General features: G+C 39.8%; 1 protein-coding gene across 2 annotated transcripts; it reads left to right on the top strand.

The window, feature by feature from the left end:
* Positions 1–1,849: 1,849 nt before the first annotated feature.
* Positions 1,850–17,426, top strand: LOC119908947 (scavenger receptor cysteine-rich type 1 protein M130-like). Of its 2 annotated transcripts, none has more exons than XM_038726914.1 (17): positions 1,850–1,926; positions 3,156–3,233; positions 3,624–3,650; positions 3,806–4,120; positions 7,425–7,718; positions 7,846–8,160; positions 8,564–8,854; positions 9,735–10,049; positions 10,257–10,556; positions 11,931–12,239; positions 12,415–12,729; positions 13,570–13,878; positions 14,000–14,293; positions 14,391–14,726; positions 14,831–14,938; positions 16,460–16,544; positions 16,678–17,426. In XM_038726914.1, exons 2-17 carry the CDS (start codon positions 3,182–3,184, stop codon positions 16,826–16,828), a joined length of 3,816 nt encoding a protein of 1,271 aa, XP_038582842.1. In that variant the 5' UTR covers positions 1,850–1,926; positions 3,156–3,181; the 3' UTR covers positions 16,829–17,426. The 2 variants fall into 2 exon arrangements, with proteins under 2 accessions (XP_038582842.1, XP_038582841.1); XM_038726913.1 differs by lacking the exon at positions 1,850–1,926 and adding an exon at positions 2,844–3,004.
* The last annotated feature ends 229 nt before the right edge of the window (positions 17,427–17,655 follow it).

Below are 17,655 nucleotides of genomic sequence, written 5' to 3'. Positions count from 1 at the left end.
TATCCTCCTCCCACTGCCTCTCCGCCAGGCGATCCAACTGTCTCGGCGCGGATCACGGACTGTCTATCGGACATATCTGCATGGATGAAGGTTTTCCACCTTCAACTAAACCTCTCTAAGACTGAACTCTTGGTCATTCTAGCCAAGCAATCTATCCACCATAACATCAAACTGCAAATTGGCTCCGCAACCATCACTCCAACCAAGGTGGTGAGAAACTTGGGTGTCATGATTGATGACCAGCTGTCCTTTTCAGAGCATGTTGCTGCTGTCTCTCGGTCATGCTGCTTTGCTCTTTACAACATAAGGAAAATCAGGCCCTACCTCACTCAGCACGCCACCCAGCTTCTGGTACAGGCCATGATTTTCTCTTGCCTTGACTATTGCATTGCCCTCCTAGCAGGTCTTCCAGCTTGTGCGGTGAAACCCTTACAAATGGTTCAGGGTCTGGTTTTTGCTTGCATACAGAGTGACTACTGGGTCTGCACCCATCTACCTAAACCCCATAATACAAACGTACGTTCCTTCTTGGCCGCTACGCTCCTCCAACAAACGTCGCCTGGCTCTGCCATCCCTTCACACAAAGCAATCCCACTCCTGGCTATTCTCATATGTGACACCACGATGGTGGAACGAGCTACCACACGCCATCAGAGCAGGGGCGTCCCTCTCTAACTTCAAGAAGCTCTTGAAAACTCATCTCTTCCGAGAACACTTCCTTTTATAACACCTCTAACTCCTAACCTCTAACATACTCTTCCTGTGCTCTTCTTCTTCTATCCCCTACAATTATCTTGTATTGATTGCTGAATATATTGAAGCTGCATTGGCCAAGCAAGAGCCATCGTTAATGTTATTAGTAACTGTGCTGACAAGTAAAAATGTCTCCTGTGTAAAAGGTCTATTTAGCTTATAACTCAACTCAAAATACTTTATAAATATTAAAGGAAAATACTGCCCGTGTACTCTGTAAAGCACTCTGGGTTGCCTTTGGGTATCAAATGTGCTATATAAGTACATTTGCCTTGCCTTGCCTAGGGCTTAATTGTGCTTAGCACATAGAGTTTGAGGAATCCAGTGGTGATTTATCAATTGTATTTTAGTAAAATATGTACAAGCAAGTATGAATCATGGAGCATGTAGGAAAACAAGGACGAAATGAGTTTTGTGAGAATGTTCATGAAATGACAAAACTACAGCATGAAGGGGAAGTTGGGGAGATAATAATTTTGTGAAATGGCAACATGTGCAGCTGTAACCGGAGGTAACTTAAGGAAATTCATTATTTGTGCAAACAGATGGCCAAACTCAAAACGCTGAATAGACAAGTCAGTTAGGCAACGTCACGTACAGCCTCAATGTTATGTATAGTCATGTTCTTATTGACAAAAAAACAAAAGAACAACTTGTCAGGAAAATGAACTTAGGTGAAAACCACTCCAATAAAATGTATTTTATGTCTATTTTATGTATGACCATGTATATGTATTATGTATTGTGTAGTTTAGTTAACAGGGACAGTGCTGATTGATCAGTAGTCCCAAAAGTTATTGCTGTTTTCACAGCAATTGAACACATTCCTTGATATTACTCATTTTGCATCCTGGTTCACGTTTTCTGTTGGGGCACAGTTGGGGATCTACAGGCAGCATCAGCTGTGGCTCCACTGGTGCGCCAGTCGTATACACAGATTGTAGTTACTCCCATGATATTTCACAGGAAGACACTGCATGGGGCAAAATTTTGAGGTGCATAACAGGAAATGAATAAAGGGGAAGTTTGTCATTCCAGGTCCCAATGAGTCATGTTAACTCTAAGATGTGGGAGAAGAACTGGCTTTATAAAGTCAAGCATTTGTGAAAGAACACATCTCAGACCATTCAGTTATTCTGATGAGCCAAAAACTACATTAACCCATTTCATAAGGTAAGAAAATACTTGTAAAATAGGATATGTCAGTGCTTTAGGTGCATCTGAAATAACAAATGGGGTTATTATCCATAATGGGCATGGATTTACAATGAATCAAAGGATTTGTGAGTAAAATTCTAAAGACTTAACCAGGACTGACCATATTAAGTTTAATATATAAGTTTAATGTACAACAAAATAAACATTTGAAAAATTCTATATTCTTTTCATGTTTAATTCTTGCCAGGAAACAACAATGCTACTTCCAAATTATTTTCAGTGTATTGAAAAGCTACAAAACTTACATTTACAATGGAATTGAAAGTGGAATGGGTTTTACATTCATATTTTATTGGAAGTACAACATTTATTACAAAATTATTTGTAATAAAGTTGCTGCAACAGTATTAGATAAAACATTAGCCCCCCATGCTCACAATTTAGTGTCATTTTCATTGAACATATTTTATAAAGTGACATAGATTTGCACTTAGTCAAATGTTATGTGTAGGCTTGCCAAAAGATCTCACACTGTTGTAGAGATGCGAGTTCATACTACTTCTCTGTAATTTAAAGAAAGGGGGAAATTACAAATTCAACATAAAAACGACTGCTGAAAATGAAAACAAGAGGGATCAGGTGGTAAGGTTTAGCACTGGGAGTCATTGGTCAAGTTCACCTCTTGACATTTGTACACAGCAACTATCCTTTTGATCTGCTTTTCCCTTTTATTTTTCTGCCACTGATCATTTGTCGTGTCCATAAATCAGTCTTTCTCTCATGTTCAGCTGCTTGCAAGCATTATGTTACATGTGGGTGTGTTTTCCTGTTGATTATAATGTCTTTTCAAATAGTAATGTAGATATTGTGTAAAAGAAAATGATCTCTCATCATCCTCTGTCTTTAATGATTGATCAAAATGTCAACATGTGTCCAGTTTGCAGTCCAAGTCCAGGCAGCCCCTTTTTATTCATAAGAATTACTGGATCTGTACATGGGGCTTCTATCCTTTGGGTGTTCCCAATGTGATCAACTTTTTATTTTGAATTGTTAGTTCATTTTAATAGCTGTCCAGACTTCTAGGATATAGAAGGTAAGATTGCTACTTAATCACCAGATTATGGTTTAAAAAAAATAAAGATCAACAAGCTTTTCTTGCTCTGCTACAGACACACACCACCACAAAGAAAACATCCTTTTTTAAATGAATACTTTTTTTTTCATTTTTTATTGTACCTTCACAGCATTTGACCTACTTTGAAGAAACAATATGATGTTCATTTCTGCTGAAAAACTACATTTAGTTTTTTATTTGTCAGTAGGTAAGTTTTTTGTTTTTTCAATTTGACTTCTTCCTTTTGACTTTTGTTTTCTTGACTTCTTAAATCAAAACATGTGAGTGCAGTATATTCAAGTAGTTTGGTTGCATATTCTCAAAACCATGATGGAGATACAGAAAACAGAAGAGAGAGTCTCAAAGTGTTTATTAAAAGAATAGTTTTTTATTATTGAATTAATGTAACTATGGGTTATGTATTTTGGGACCTGCATGAAAATGTAATGGTACATCTCATGGGACTTTTCCTGATTCGTAATAAATTGTACTGACTGCTTTATATTTACTGGACAACATATACTTTTTTAAATATTCATGACAAATCTCTGGGCTGTCATTCTTAATTAGAACATTTTACAATATGTTTCTGCTGTAGGTCTTCTGAGTTTATCACTGCTTACAGGTCAGTAAATTCTATTTATGTTGCATGTCTGAAATACTATGCATATCATTTAGATATTTAGATTTCTACATCCTGATCTAATAGAAAAGTATTTTTGTATTTGTTGGAGTTCATGGTGACACAACACCTATTGTCTTTTCATTTTTCATCACCAGAATGTGAAAAAAACATTAAGCTTGTCGGCCCTTCGCGTTGCTCTGGTAGAGTGGAGGTCTTCAACAGTGGCAGTTGGGGAACGGTGTGTGATGATCACTGGAGCGTTGCCAACGCTGACGTGGTGTGTCAAGAGCTAGACTGTGGAACAGTTCTTGAGGCCAAAAAAGGCGCCTTTTTTGGCGAGGGAAAGGACGAGATCTGGCTGGATGATGTGCAGTGTACTGGTCGTGAATCTTCCATCCTCAAGTGCCCACACAGAACATTAGGGACACATAACTGTGGCCACGGTGAAGATGCTGGGGTTATCTGTTCAGGTAAGACTGAGTTCATTAGCACCTCAGTTATGTCGAGTCCAAGTCATGTGACTCGAGTCCACAACTCTGAATAGCACACTTTGTACCTTTTATTAAATTGGACATTTTGGGAAATATGCATATTTGCTTTATCACAAAGACCTGAGAAGATTGATTGATAACTTGCAGAGGTGTGGACTCGAGTCACATGAATTGGCAAAAATGATGACTTTAGACTGGACTTGGCAAAAAATCAACGAAGACTTGCGACTAGACTTTGACTTGAACAGCAATGACTCGTGACTTCACTTGGACTTGAGCCTTTTGACTGGAGCTGACTTGACACTCCCTATGCCCGAATATAAATTATGATTTAAAAAAACTGCGCTGCGCCTCAACGTAGCGCTGTGCTCAATTAGACTGGAGCGTGTGGCTTCCTCCAGCAAGAGGGAACAATCACCGACCGTCCAAAGCGCGGCCGGCCGTTCCGCGATCTCCTGTTCCTGGCCCTGTACGCCCCAGAGACCCACTCCCTCTCCGGTACCTATAATGGGTGTAGCCTAGTAGGCCTACTACCAGCGCGCTGTGAACGGTTCGTGATCCTCTGGCTGGAGGAATGTTACGCATAGGCTAATCCATGCACAACAGCTGGGGGCCTGACAGCACCACGTAATTTTCTAAATTCCTCCACCTCATGGAGAAAAGAAAGGTCAGGTCGAAACTGTGTAGAGAGACTGCTGCAGCTGTTGCGTGAAGCTGCTTCTACCAATTATAAAAACAAGCTAATTAAGATAAAACGATAATAGCGACACTCACTTTATTTTATAAATCCAGCGCACCCCTTTCCTTCACAGCTGAGGCTCTCGACCCTCTCTAAGAGGTGTGTTCAGTGTTGCTTTACCTGATCGGTTCTTGTAAAATATCCACTGTGTCTGCGTCTTCTAACGTCATAGCGATTTATAGTTTTCTCACCGCTGGTTTCTGTCACTGCATCTCCCGACAAAACACCACGGTTTTATTTCAGCGTTAACTTCGTCAACTCGAATAGTTCACTTGTCACCTGCTCTGCTCCCCTCCATGTACATGAACATTTAATTTAATTCATGAAATTTTATGTTCGAAACTACACCTCTGCCTTCTTTCTGTACAGGCTAATGCTTCATTCAATACATTGTTTTATTTTTAACTTTAAAAAAAAAACTTGTTTAGGATTCAAAACTCAAAGTTTAAGACTTGGACTTGTTGGTCCTTGACTTGAGACTTGATTCAGACTTGCCACTCATGATCGGTCTGGACTTGGGACTCGACTTGGGACTTGAGTGCTAAGACTTTAGACTTGACTCGGACTAGTAAAACGATGACTTGGTCCCACCTCTGATAACTTGTCTAATAAATATTAAGCTACAGGGTTGCTTAGCTTAGTACAAAGACTGGAAAACATAATGGCGTGTTTTTGTTTTTACACAAATAAACAACATATAGTGTGTTAATCAGTGAGCTTCAGAAGTGCTGGTAGGCAGATCTTGTCACCTTTGAATTGAGCCAGTCTTACTGTTTCCTCGTTTCTTGTTTTTCTGCTAAGCTAAGCTAATTGGATGCTGGCTGTAGCCTTGCCTTGAAATTTACAGTGTAAGTTGAATGAATAGAGACTTCTCAAGATTGAAGCGGAGCTACCGTGTGTAACCCCCCCCCCCCCCCCCCCCCCCGCTCGCAATCGCCGCGTATCAGTCGACTATAGACAGGACTTGACGATTCTGATTCGACTATGTAAATCCTTAGAATTAACACAAAATTAAAGTTATAGTCCTTTAACACCCTGAATTGCAAGTATCTTCCTTTAATTATTTGTAAGACCAGAAATGTGGAACTGTCAAGGGAAATTGGGAAATACAAAAGATAAAAGTAGCTAACGCAGCATTAATCACATCAGCTGATCATATTGCAACTTGAGTTCAAAATCTGAGAGATTATATGGTCAGTTCACAATTTGTTGTCTACTTTAAGGTATGTTTTGGTTCAAAACAAAGCAACATGAGCATTGACGGAGACTTGAGTGGGTTGAAAAAAACCACATATATAATGTTTGATGACTTCATGTAGTGAGGAGACTCCACGCCCTCCCACTGAGTTTGGGCAGTTTTTGGTTGTTATCCCTGTGATAGCATGCAGGCGTGGTAAGGGTTTCCAAGATGTACAGGTCAACACTTGTGTTCTCTGGTGCATGTTTTTTTTGTTTTGATAGCCAAGCCTTCCAAGGAAACAACATAATAATTATTGTCTATGAAGATTCTCAGTCATCCAGGTCATAGTTATCCAACGAAGGTTAAAATGAAGGGCAACTGGACTTGGTTGTAGCTTCAACCAAGTCCAGTTGCCCTTCATTTTAACCTTCGTTGGATAATAATTATTGCACAATCAGGTCAGCAAGAAAGTGGATTGGCATGTGGAAATTAAGCAAAACAGCCTACTAACCTTACAACTGGGCACTGCCACCACATGGAGATGCAAATAGAAGTTGCTATGTGAAATGTTGTCTAATGTAGTTTTTTAGACTTTGGAAATCTCCCTTCAGGGCCCCAGGATTAAACATTATAAAACTGTCTTCATAGGCTGAGTAGTACTTCTCATGATGAGTAAACTTAACGTTATGTGTAAAATTGGTGGAGTGCCCCTTTAAAATTATATATATATTTCTGAACCTGGGGTGGAAATTGTACAAGCTTTGCTGCATGACTTTAACAGTATGTACAGTTATTTGTGCTATTTAACAATGGTCAAATGTTATTTATATGTTAATACATGTGCATTACAAATATTTATGGGTCCTGAAAACCTGTTTTCTCAATGAGCTTCTTACTTTCAGTGATGTGGTCCTACGTTGTACATGAACACATTTTAATTAAGATATTTATGCATTCGTGTTCTAAACTAAGGCACTTCTGGCTGCCGCTTCATAATTTCGCTGGTTGCCTCGCTACTGCTCAAACTCTAGAAATAATACAGTAGGTAAAATAGTGACTTGTTGTTTCACTCTGGTTTTTATACAGAGTAAGAAAATGAGAATGTGTTAATTAGTGAGTTGTAGAGATGCAGGTTGTGACATTCTTATTAACATTAGACAGAGCCCAGCTATCTGTTCCCCTATGTTTCCTGTTTTTATGCAAAGCTAACCCTTTTTTTTACCGTTTTCTCACACAATTTCACAGTACCGGTATTCATACATTGTGAAATTACTGTTTACAAAGAGCCTATGGACATTTAGTTCTTACACACAATCAGTAATTGCATATTTGTTGATTTCTGTTTCTATCGACATCATTTGCAGACTATGTGAGGGTGGTCAACGGAAGCAATCGGTGTAACGGCAGAGTTGAACTCTACCATAATGGACACTGGAGGCGAATATGCAGCAGTGACTGGGGCAAGGAAGAAGCTGATGTGTTGTGCAGAGAGGTTAACTGTGGCACTCCTGTCACTCAGGCCGAAGCGCTGTATTTTGGAGAGGCACGTGACCTGGTTGGAGTCAAAACCACCTGTTTTGGAAATGAGACCTCTCTCTCACAGTGCTCTATTCAAGAATTCAAGGAAAGCTGTAGTGACGCTACTGTTGTCTGTACAAGTAAGCCATTCAGGGGTTCAAAAAAACTCATACATTTTTTAGTGAACTTTACATGGTTAGAGTATCTGCTATTTTGGATGACCTCTGAATTAACATGCCCTTTACTTTCTTATTTCCCACCTTTCAGACAGTAAACCAATTCGGCTGATTAACGGGACTAATCGGTGCTCTGGCCGAGTTGAAGTCTACCACGATGGACAGTGGGGGACAGTTTGTGATGACAGATGGGGCATGCAGGAAGCAGCTGTCGCATGCCGAGAGATGAATTGTGGGAACGCTCTCACGGTCAAGTACAAGGCCTTCTTCGGCAGAGGTCGGGATCAGGTTTGGTTGGATGATATTGAGTGTACTGGTCATGAAAAATCCCTTGCTGACTGTCCGCACAGAGGTTTTGGACAACACGACTGTGACCACAATGAAGATGCTGGTCTTGTATGCTCAGGTAACACATTCTATACTGTTGCTGAAAGAAATCAGGCTGGCCAAAATCCTGATAAATGCGCATTTGTTTTCAATGGTGACACATAGTCTTTTCTTCTTGATTTGTTTTCACCCATGCATAACTGCTGTTGATGTATCTACTACTGTATCAACAGTTAAACAGCTCTTTTCTGAAAAAATCCTCCTGCAGTCCTCACAATCATCTGTTTCTGTTTTTGTGGTAATTCAGTAGTGCAAATATCACAGATTTAGAAGCAGTACATTCTGTTCTCCTTGCTTGAGTGACCTCAAGCCCTGTCATTCTGAAAAGCACAGGAAAATACCAAATGTCACTGCTGAAATATGAACATTTTAAATTCACTTTTTGAACAGTTTAAATAAAAATGTTTTTACATCCTTTCCAGATACAGTCAGATTGTACAACGGGACAGACCGCTGCTCTGGCAGAGTGGAGGTCTTCAACAATGGCCAGTGGGGGAAAATGTGTAATAGTAACTGGGGCCTGAAAGAGGCTACAATGGTGTGTGAGGAACTCAGTTGTGGATCTCCAAAGAAATCCCAAGAAAGCTTCAATTTTGGTGATAGCGGACTGAGAGGGTACACAAGCAGATGCTCTGGCAATGTGAGCTCTATCTCGCAGTGTGAACTTCAAGAAATCACAGGGAGCTGTGAAGGTGTTTCTCTTTCATGTGCAGGTAAGACACAAAAGGTAGAGATGTCAACTAGAACAGCAAATGGCATGTGGTCATTAGAAGCAAGAATGGATTCTAAAAGCTTTAAAGCTTAGTTTTCATTACACATTACTCAAATTGTGCATTTGTTTGGGACTACTGCTACAAGGAAGCTAGTGAGTATTTACACAAGCAGAATGATTTATGTTTTATCGACTCTAAATAAAACTACAGGCCCCATGTTCATCATAATGAAAATGTCCCCAGCAACGATGTGGCTAACTGATGTTTTTGTAGGACATATTAAGACCCTTTCCTGTACATGTCCTCTTCACAGTCCGTCCTTCCCACCTCATTCCAGCCATGTGCTTTCTGTCCTTCTGGTACCTACTCAGGTTCCCAAGTCTTGCTTTAATTAGGTGGCTTAAGCGCCTTCACCTGTCTATGTCGTAAGGCATTCTGGGAGATGAGGTGGGGAAATGGTGGCCATTTTATGATGAGGCAGCCAATCATGTATGGGAATGTCTCCTGGTGATGCCACAATGCAGTATTAGTTGTTATCTGTGACTTTATTTGAACTGTCAAATATTTAACTCCACTTTACAGCTATGGCAAAGTTAACAGGATTAGGGGGTCAGTGGTAGTTAGTGGTAGCAATGCTTTATGGCTAGCATATGTGCTAACAGCATCTAGTGATGTATTAATTATTTGTAATGCTTTTTCTAACTATGTCTTTTTTATCTCAGATTGTTATTATCTCGTTGTTTATATTATGGGAAATGATGTTTTTAAGTAACTAACTACTAAATTGTAAAAATACATTTGACAGGTAATATAAACCCTAATATTGCATAATTTGACTAAAAGTGGTGAGTACTTTTAACACGAGTGGACCTGTCCTCAGGTGTTCCACCGCTAAAACTTGTCAATGGCACGGACCGATGCTCTGGTAGAGTGGAGGTTCTGCATGATGGCCAGTGGGGAACAGTGTGCGATGATGAGTGGGACATCAGAGATGCTCAGGTGGTGTGCAGAGCCATGGACTGTGGAACAGCTCAGACAGCCAAATCTGGTGCCTTCTTTGGCCAAGGCCATGGGGACATCTGGCTAGATGATGTCAACTGTGTCGGCAATGAGACGTCCCTTTTGCACTGCCAACATCCCACACTTGGAGAAAATAACTGTGGCCATGGCGAAGATGCCAGTGTGGTGTGCTCAGGTGTCATCTCAGTTATTACTCTTTTGCCGTTCATTTCCCTTTGTTAGAACATGCTTTACTTTATTTGATACAGTGTTTTTAATGCTTATATTTATCTGTTGGCCATAACCAGTGCTCGATGAATATTGTGCTGATCATTGTCAATTATGAAATTGTTATAAAAACACCAACTAACTAATTGCTGATTGTTGCTCCTTTGCTTTTCAGCTACCATTAGACTGATTAATGGGACTGACCAGTGCTCAGGCAGGGTGGAGTTCCACCATGGTGGCCACTGGTCACCAGCATATAATATTAACTGGGGAATGAATGAAGCTAGAGTGGTGTGCAGAGAGATGAACTGTGGAGATCCTGTCAAGGTCTCAGGATCATTTGGTGAAGGCAGTGAACTGAGAGGGTATAAGGTCAGTTGTCGCGGTGATGAGAACTCTCTATCACTGTGTACACTGAGAGAATATACCAGGAGCAGCAACAATCGTGTTGAAGAGGCAGCCGTTGAATGTTCAGGTAAGACTCACTTATTGTGTATAAGGGGATATGAACTACATGGGCCCTGGAAGGTTCTGAAAGGAGGGGCCCTAGCTAGGGTTAGCTATCAGTGGTGGAACGTACTCAAGTAATGTACCTTAAGTACAAATGTGAGGTACTTGCAGTTCACTTGAGTCTTTTCTTCTACACTTCTACTCCACATTTCAGAGAGAAATAATTAGCTTTTTACTCTACTACATTTATCTAGCAGCTTAAGCGCTTTGGGCTCTGGGTAATTGTGATGGCATCTCTCACTATTTTCTGAATATTTTTGCAAACCAAACAGTCACTCTATATATCGAGAAAATTATCCCATAATGAAAATAATTGATGCAGTTCTATACTGTAAAAAATTTGCTACACCTAAACCAACTACAAGAGTGAACTCTTCTGTATCTCTTCTTCTTTTAAATAGACACATGAATAATCTAATGATATATATAATAATATAACACAGGGGCCATTTTTTCTATATTGAGTTCTATTACTTTTAATACTTTAAGTAGTCTACCTTTTCCTAATTATACTTTCATACTGTAATACCTACTTAATTAACATTTCCAATGCATTACTTGTACTGGAGTATTTTTACACTGTGGTAGTTTTACTTTTAGTAAAGTATTTGAACAGTATCTGAAGATATTTCAGTATGTAAAATATTTTCAGAAAAATTTTCTTCAGATACACTTATCTTTAGATATCTGACGATAATTTATCTAATCATATATTGTCTTATTTGATCTTTAGATTCATTATCTTCAGATACATCATCAACAGATATATTTATCTTCAGTTTCTTGAGTATCAGAAGTACTCACCCCAGCCTCAACATGGTCACCCTGCTGCCATCTTGAAAAAGATATAGAAGTTTCTACTGTCACACCACCAGACTGCAGAGTAGCCCCCCCCCCCTGTGCTATTAGACTTTTTAACTCTAATTCAAAATCATCCTCAGCATTGCTCCATGGAATATAGTTTATTGTTTGCTTCTGTTTTACCATTCTGTATATTGTCTGCTATAAAGCAGAAGGGAGTTACAAACCACTTTTCATTTTACAACCATTAAACCTACCTTGTACTTTGAAAATGTCCTCCACCACTGTTAGCCGTCTTTCTTGTATAGGTCAAGAAATGGCAACAATATAACAAATGAACACAGTGTCAAAAGTCAAAGCAATGAGTAGTCCAGTAACCATGTTACTCTGTACGTTACCTCGTGATTCAAATCGCGACACTAATGTACTCACAGAATAACATAGTGAGTGCTCAGACAACAGATGGACCAAAAAAAAAAAATAATACCAAAGTTGGAATGCATGAACTGTACATTCATTTAACAACGGTCATTTCCAGGCAATGTGAAGTTGTCCGGTGGGCACAGTCGTTGTGTTGGAAGAGTGGACTTCTATGACAAAGGCCATTGGGGGTCTGTGTGTGGTGAATCCTGGGATGTGAACGATGCATCAGTGGTGTGCAGACAGCTGGACTGTGGGAGGGTTCATCAGATCACCACCATAGCTGACTATGGCCATGGCACAGGACAGACCTGGATTGATCAAATTGAATGCAATGGGTTGGAGTCAACACTCGCTCAGTGCCCACAAAGACCATTTACAGACCGAACTTGCAACATCACATCAGTTGCTGGAGTTGTCTGCGCAGGTAAGAAAATATACAAAAAATGACAAATGATCTGTCTGGATTGTGTGCAATGTGGTACCCCACAAGTGTTTTTCTTTGATTATTATTTATCTGCCTTATCTTTGACTAGACTACATTAAAATTCATTTGTAATGTCTGATACCATATAATTGTTGTGGTTTACTTGACTTCACAGGAAGTCTGGAGGTACGGTTGGCTAACAGTAAGGATGAGTGTACTGGCAGAGTAGAGGTCCGTCATGGCGATGTGTGGCAAACAGTGTGTGACTCAGACTGGACTCTGAGTAAAGCTGAGGTGGTGTGTGAGCAGCTGCAATGCGGACATGCATTGAATGCACCCAGGGGTGCCCATTTTGGCCAAGGCAGTGGATCAGTAGTGGAAGCCAGCGATTCGTGCTTTGACAATGTGACATCTCTTCAGCAATGCTCGCTGAAAGGTTTCCGAAGCTCAAGGTGTGGGCATGAACGTGATGCTGGTGCTATCTGTGCAGGTAAAGACTTTTAAATGATGTGTTCAAAATTCTCACATGCAGTAGGACAAATAATAATAATATAATCAGCATTTGTTTCAGAATTGTATTCTGTTTACATCTTCCAAGTAAAAGTGGAGTGAAAAATTGTTATAGTACTCATTCAATCAAGCGCAAAATCAAACTTAAAGGAATAATTTGACAACTTAAGTTGAACTTAAATACAGAATTTGCTTTTTTTAAGAGTTACATGAGAAGATTGATACCACTCTCACCTCTGTAAGATCATCACATTCTGGTTGGCTTAGTTTAACGTAAACACTGGAAAATGGTGACACAACTACCCTAAATGAATCATAAATCAGAGATAAAATGCTAATTAGGGAACTTTAGAGGTGCCGGTAGGGAGGTTTTAAGGCTTTCGGACGGTGCCAGGCTACCTATTTAACCCATTTCCAGCCTTTACGCTAAGCTAAGCTAAGCTAAGCTAAGCTAACTGGCAGCTGTCTCTAGTTGCATTCATCATACAGATGTAAATGTGGTATCCATCCAAATATCGAACATTCAGCAAGAAAGCCAATTAGAATGTTTGCCAAAATGTCAAACTATTGCTTCAATATATATATTATTTCACATTATTATTTTAAGTAAACCAATTTTCTGCTTCTTGCTCCTGATGATGGTGGGACAAGCTTCAAAATACAACATGAAATGTATTTACATTGTGTTTTAAAATTAAAATGAATGTGTATTAATACACACAGGCAATCCAAAAATCCAAATACACTTTTTAGAATTGTATGTAAATGCAAGGACTGTCATTTGCATCTGGACTCACTTCATTTCTGTCTTCATATGCAGCACAACTTCGGTTGGTCAGCGGCTCAGGTCAATGTTCTGGAAGAGTGGAGCTCCTCTACAAAGGCCAGTGGGGAACTGTGTGTGATGATGAATGGCAACTGGCCAATGCTGATGTGGTATGTAGACAGCTTGGCTGCGGTCATGCAGTTGCTGCTCCTACAAGTGCCCACTTTGGTAGAGGCACAGGTCCAATATGGCTGGATAATGTGGCGTGTACAGGCCAAGAGTCTGCTCTCACACATTGTACACATCCCGGTTTTGGGGAAAATAACTGCGGGCATGGTGAAGATGCTGGTGTTGTCTGTTTGGGTAAGTGGCCTGGTGCATTTTGAATCTGTGAATGAAGTCATTACCTCTAAACTGGTATTAGATGAAGCTGCGTTGGACTTTATGATAAAACAAACTTACTAAAATCTATTATCTATTTCAGGTGCTCTAGAAAAGCCCCAAATCACTTTCAGTCCTTCTCCAGAGGTAAACTGGGGTGACAGAGTTGAAATCACCTGCACTGTAGTATCAGAACACTTGGGTGGGACATTCATCCTGAAAAAGACCCAAGGATCATTTCAAATGGAAAGATTCTCTGACCACGAAGCTACAACCTTCACCTTCCCTGCAGTTGACTTCAACCAAAAGGGGTCATACTTCTGTGAATATCAAAAGAAATTGGCCAATCAAGTCATCTATTATCCTCAAGGAAATACTGCTGAGCTCTCTGTCACAGGTCAGTGCGGTGCTTTGTCCATATAATTTGACTGATTTCAGATTGCAAACAAGTTTTATGATCTATGAGTTTGTAAAAATCTATCTCTGTTCTGCAGTGAAACTGGAAAAGCCCAGCATCTCCCTTTCATCTCCCCATGCAATGGTGATCTACACCCCAGACAAAATATCCGTCACCCAAGGCAGCAGCTTCACTGTCTCTTGCTCTACGCATTCCAGATATCCTGGAGGTTATTTCTATCTGACAAAGTCAAACATGAGCACCACTGACATGAAGTCAGCATTTGGCCACTCAGTCTTCTACCTGGCATCCTTTGAATTCAATTCAATAGATTTTGAACAGCAAGGAGAGTATAGCTGCGTCTATGGCGTTAACATCTCCTCCGAAACCTTCTGTTCTGTTCCCTCAAAGTCACTCGAAGTCACTGTAGTTGGTGAGACCCATAGAGCACCTTGAGATTTTTTTGTCTTTCTACAGTGATTATGGTTAGTTTTCTCCTTCGCTAACTCTACTAACATTATCTTTTAATCCCTACAGCCACCTCATCCTCTTCAGTTGTCTCAGGAGTTCTGGGGGGGCTAGCGGTGTTGCTACTCGTGCTGGTTATAGGTTACCTCATCTGGAGAAGGAGAGGGCGAGTTGCTGGTAAGTGGCAGACAGCCACATGTTTTTACATTACAAAATGACAGCAATGGCCCCTTCATTTCATGTCATATACTATGTCTAGATTGTTTAAAGCTGCACCAATTAATAATATTTTGATATTAACATTGGAAAAATTAGTGTGTGTAAAGTAAAAGGTGCAGCTGTGGTGACAAACCCACCAAGTTAATTTGACTCCCCCCTGCTCATTTCATTTTTGTATCTTTCAGCACATTGTTGTAGTTTTAAGTCCCGGAACTTTACTTTGATTCACTCACTGCTCTCATAGCGTCATTATGTGTGTTGTTTACTGTGTGTTTCCGCTGACCCCAAGTGGCCATAGAAATGATTTCCCCTCATCTCTACAAAGTATGGTAGCATCTTTCAGCTTGTTGTTTTGGTTTCACAGCCCACAACTTTGCTGTTTAGTTTCAGTCTTCTTAGTGTAGCAGGCAATCAAAAAGCTCTAATAAACCCAATGAACATTACCTTCTCAGCACCAAACGACATATAAACACAGTTAGCGACTAGCTGGTGAACACAGCGAGGCCTTTCAGCAGCTAAAGAGCCACATATGTTTCTCAGGAAGGAAGAGTGAACTTATTCTGGAAACACGTCAACACCAAATACTAATTTTGCACCTGCTCCCTGTCTGCTGGATGTGTGAATAGGCAAAAGTTTGCAAATATATGTGCTTTAGAAGGTGATGATATGTCCGTTCTGTGTTAACAAATTGTTATGCTGCCACCAAGTGGCCAACAAAGTAATGAATAAATGACCTAGTTGCTCTGGATTCAACTTGAAATCATGGGATGGCATATAAATAGCATGCCACTTTTAAGGACATTTGGGTGCCATGTCAACGCTTTTGCTGTTTAGTCCCCATAGACTGCAGCAACACAAAGAAGGTTTACCCTATCTGCTAGCACGTTGGCCGTATAAGGGCGATGAGAGGAAGCTTATACGGTTAACCACTCGACATACATACAATCACTCACATAGGTTTAGGCGCACAACAACCCTGTGATGGTTAGGGTGAGGGTAAGGGCTTTGGGGGGCTGTCAAGGCCTTTAACACTAACATAGTTAGCTAGCTAGCTAACGTAGCTAATGCTATTTAGCTACACGCTACTCAAAACAACATGGTTTGGGTTACAATAACGACGTCACTGAAATTACGTAACTTATGCAACCTTCTTAACTTAATTTCTATTTCCCACGAGAAATGAACGCCGGTCCCTTGGGTCAAAGTCCGGTGTATTGGCCCCCAGTCCACCTCATCCACCTCCTTACTCTGACTTTCCTGATTATTTTTGTCCTGTGACAGCCAGTGTAATATGACACACGGTTTCTGCACAATATAAATCAGGAGAGACTAAATGGCGTGAAATGACATGCAAAAAGCAAAAACTGCATTGGAATAGCACACAAGATTGCCTTGTTATTCATATGCCATGTGGTGCCACCTGTATTTGATTCAGTTCAAGACTTTTTTCGTCATGGTCATTTTATGCTCACTTTTCAGGTACCGTGGTTCAGTTTAGTAACAGGTTTGGAGGAGCAATAAAACAAGATACAGAAGACAGAATAAATGGAACATATGACGGAAGGTAGTAAAAAAAGAGAACGTAGATGATGTTATTTGCCTAAATACACCTTTATTTTATATGCTTTATTTTATTTTACCAGTAACTTGAAAGACTTCCTTGTAACTGATATTGTCACTCTCCTTATCTCCCTCAGAGACCCCAATACCCAAGTGAACGAGCACAGACAAAGTCACGGCCTGGAAGACAAGAAGGCCAATGTTGCTTCTGATAACTCTGTTGAGAGGGTCCCTGAAGACCTGGCTGGGAGAGTGTGTTATGAGCTTGAACCACTCGTTCTCTCGTGACAACAAAATGACTCAAGGAATAACCTATGTCATGTGATTTCACAAAATTTTATGAGCAACATAACTGGGCTGAAAACAGGCTTTTAATGCTCTCTGGTTGAAAGCTTCATTTGTGTTGCACCTCTAACCACACCCAACAGTGATATTGCAGTGTACCAATACACCCTGGACATCAGAAGTTAAACCACTGGTGGTCAGCAAAAAAAACAACAACAAGATTTTCTGCTGGTGTTCAGTTGTTCTTTAAGGTAGACCATAGGAGCATTTCAGCATTTTTGAGTAAAGATTCTTTTTTCTTTTTTTTTTTTAGAAATATTTGCATTCCTTTAATGAATGCTTTGTTTTTTGTTTTAAAAGATTTACAAAATAGACTTAATTAAAAACTGTGATTTTGAATGGCTTAAATGAGGTTTGTGTAAACAGGCAAATGTTTTGTTGTAACACTTATTTTCATACTAGTTTTATTTTTCTGTCAATCACACAGCTAAGGTCCACTGACCTGTAGAATGATTCTGATTACATTGACTTTGTATTGCATGGTAATTACGTTTTTTTTTTGTACGTGAGTGCTTATCAATAAATTTGTATTCTTACAACACTTTTCATTTGGTGGAGTTTTTAAAAGAAAATCTAGCTGACACATAATTAGACCCTGCTAATGAGGGAGCAAATGTCCTCAAATGTCCTTAAATGTTATTAAAACAGATACAATATACCATCAAATAGCAATGAAACAATGAATTATCCTTGAAATAATCATCATCAATAATAATATAATCATTATAACTATCATCATAGTCACTATCATGAACAATAACAAAACAACT

The sequence above is a fragment of the Micropterus salmoides genome, unplaced genomic scaffold (genome assembly GCF_014851395.1).
Source record: "Micropterus salmoides isolate LMB-PRFRI ecotype aquatic unplaced genomic scaffold, ASM1485139v1 Ms_hic_scaffold_18, whole genome shotgun sequence".
Classification (NCBI taxonomy): Eukaryota; Metazoa; Chordata; class Actinopteri; order Centrarchiformes; family Centrarchidae; genus Micropterus; species Micropterus salmoides.
This window is presented reverse-complemented; position numbering and strand designations above follow the sequence as displayed.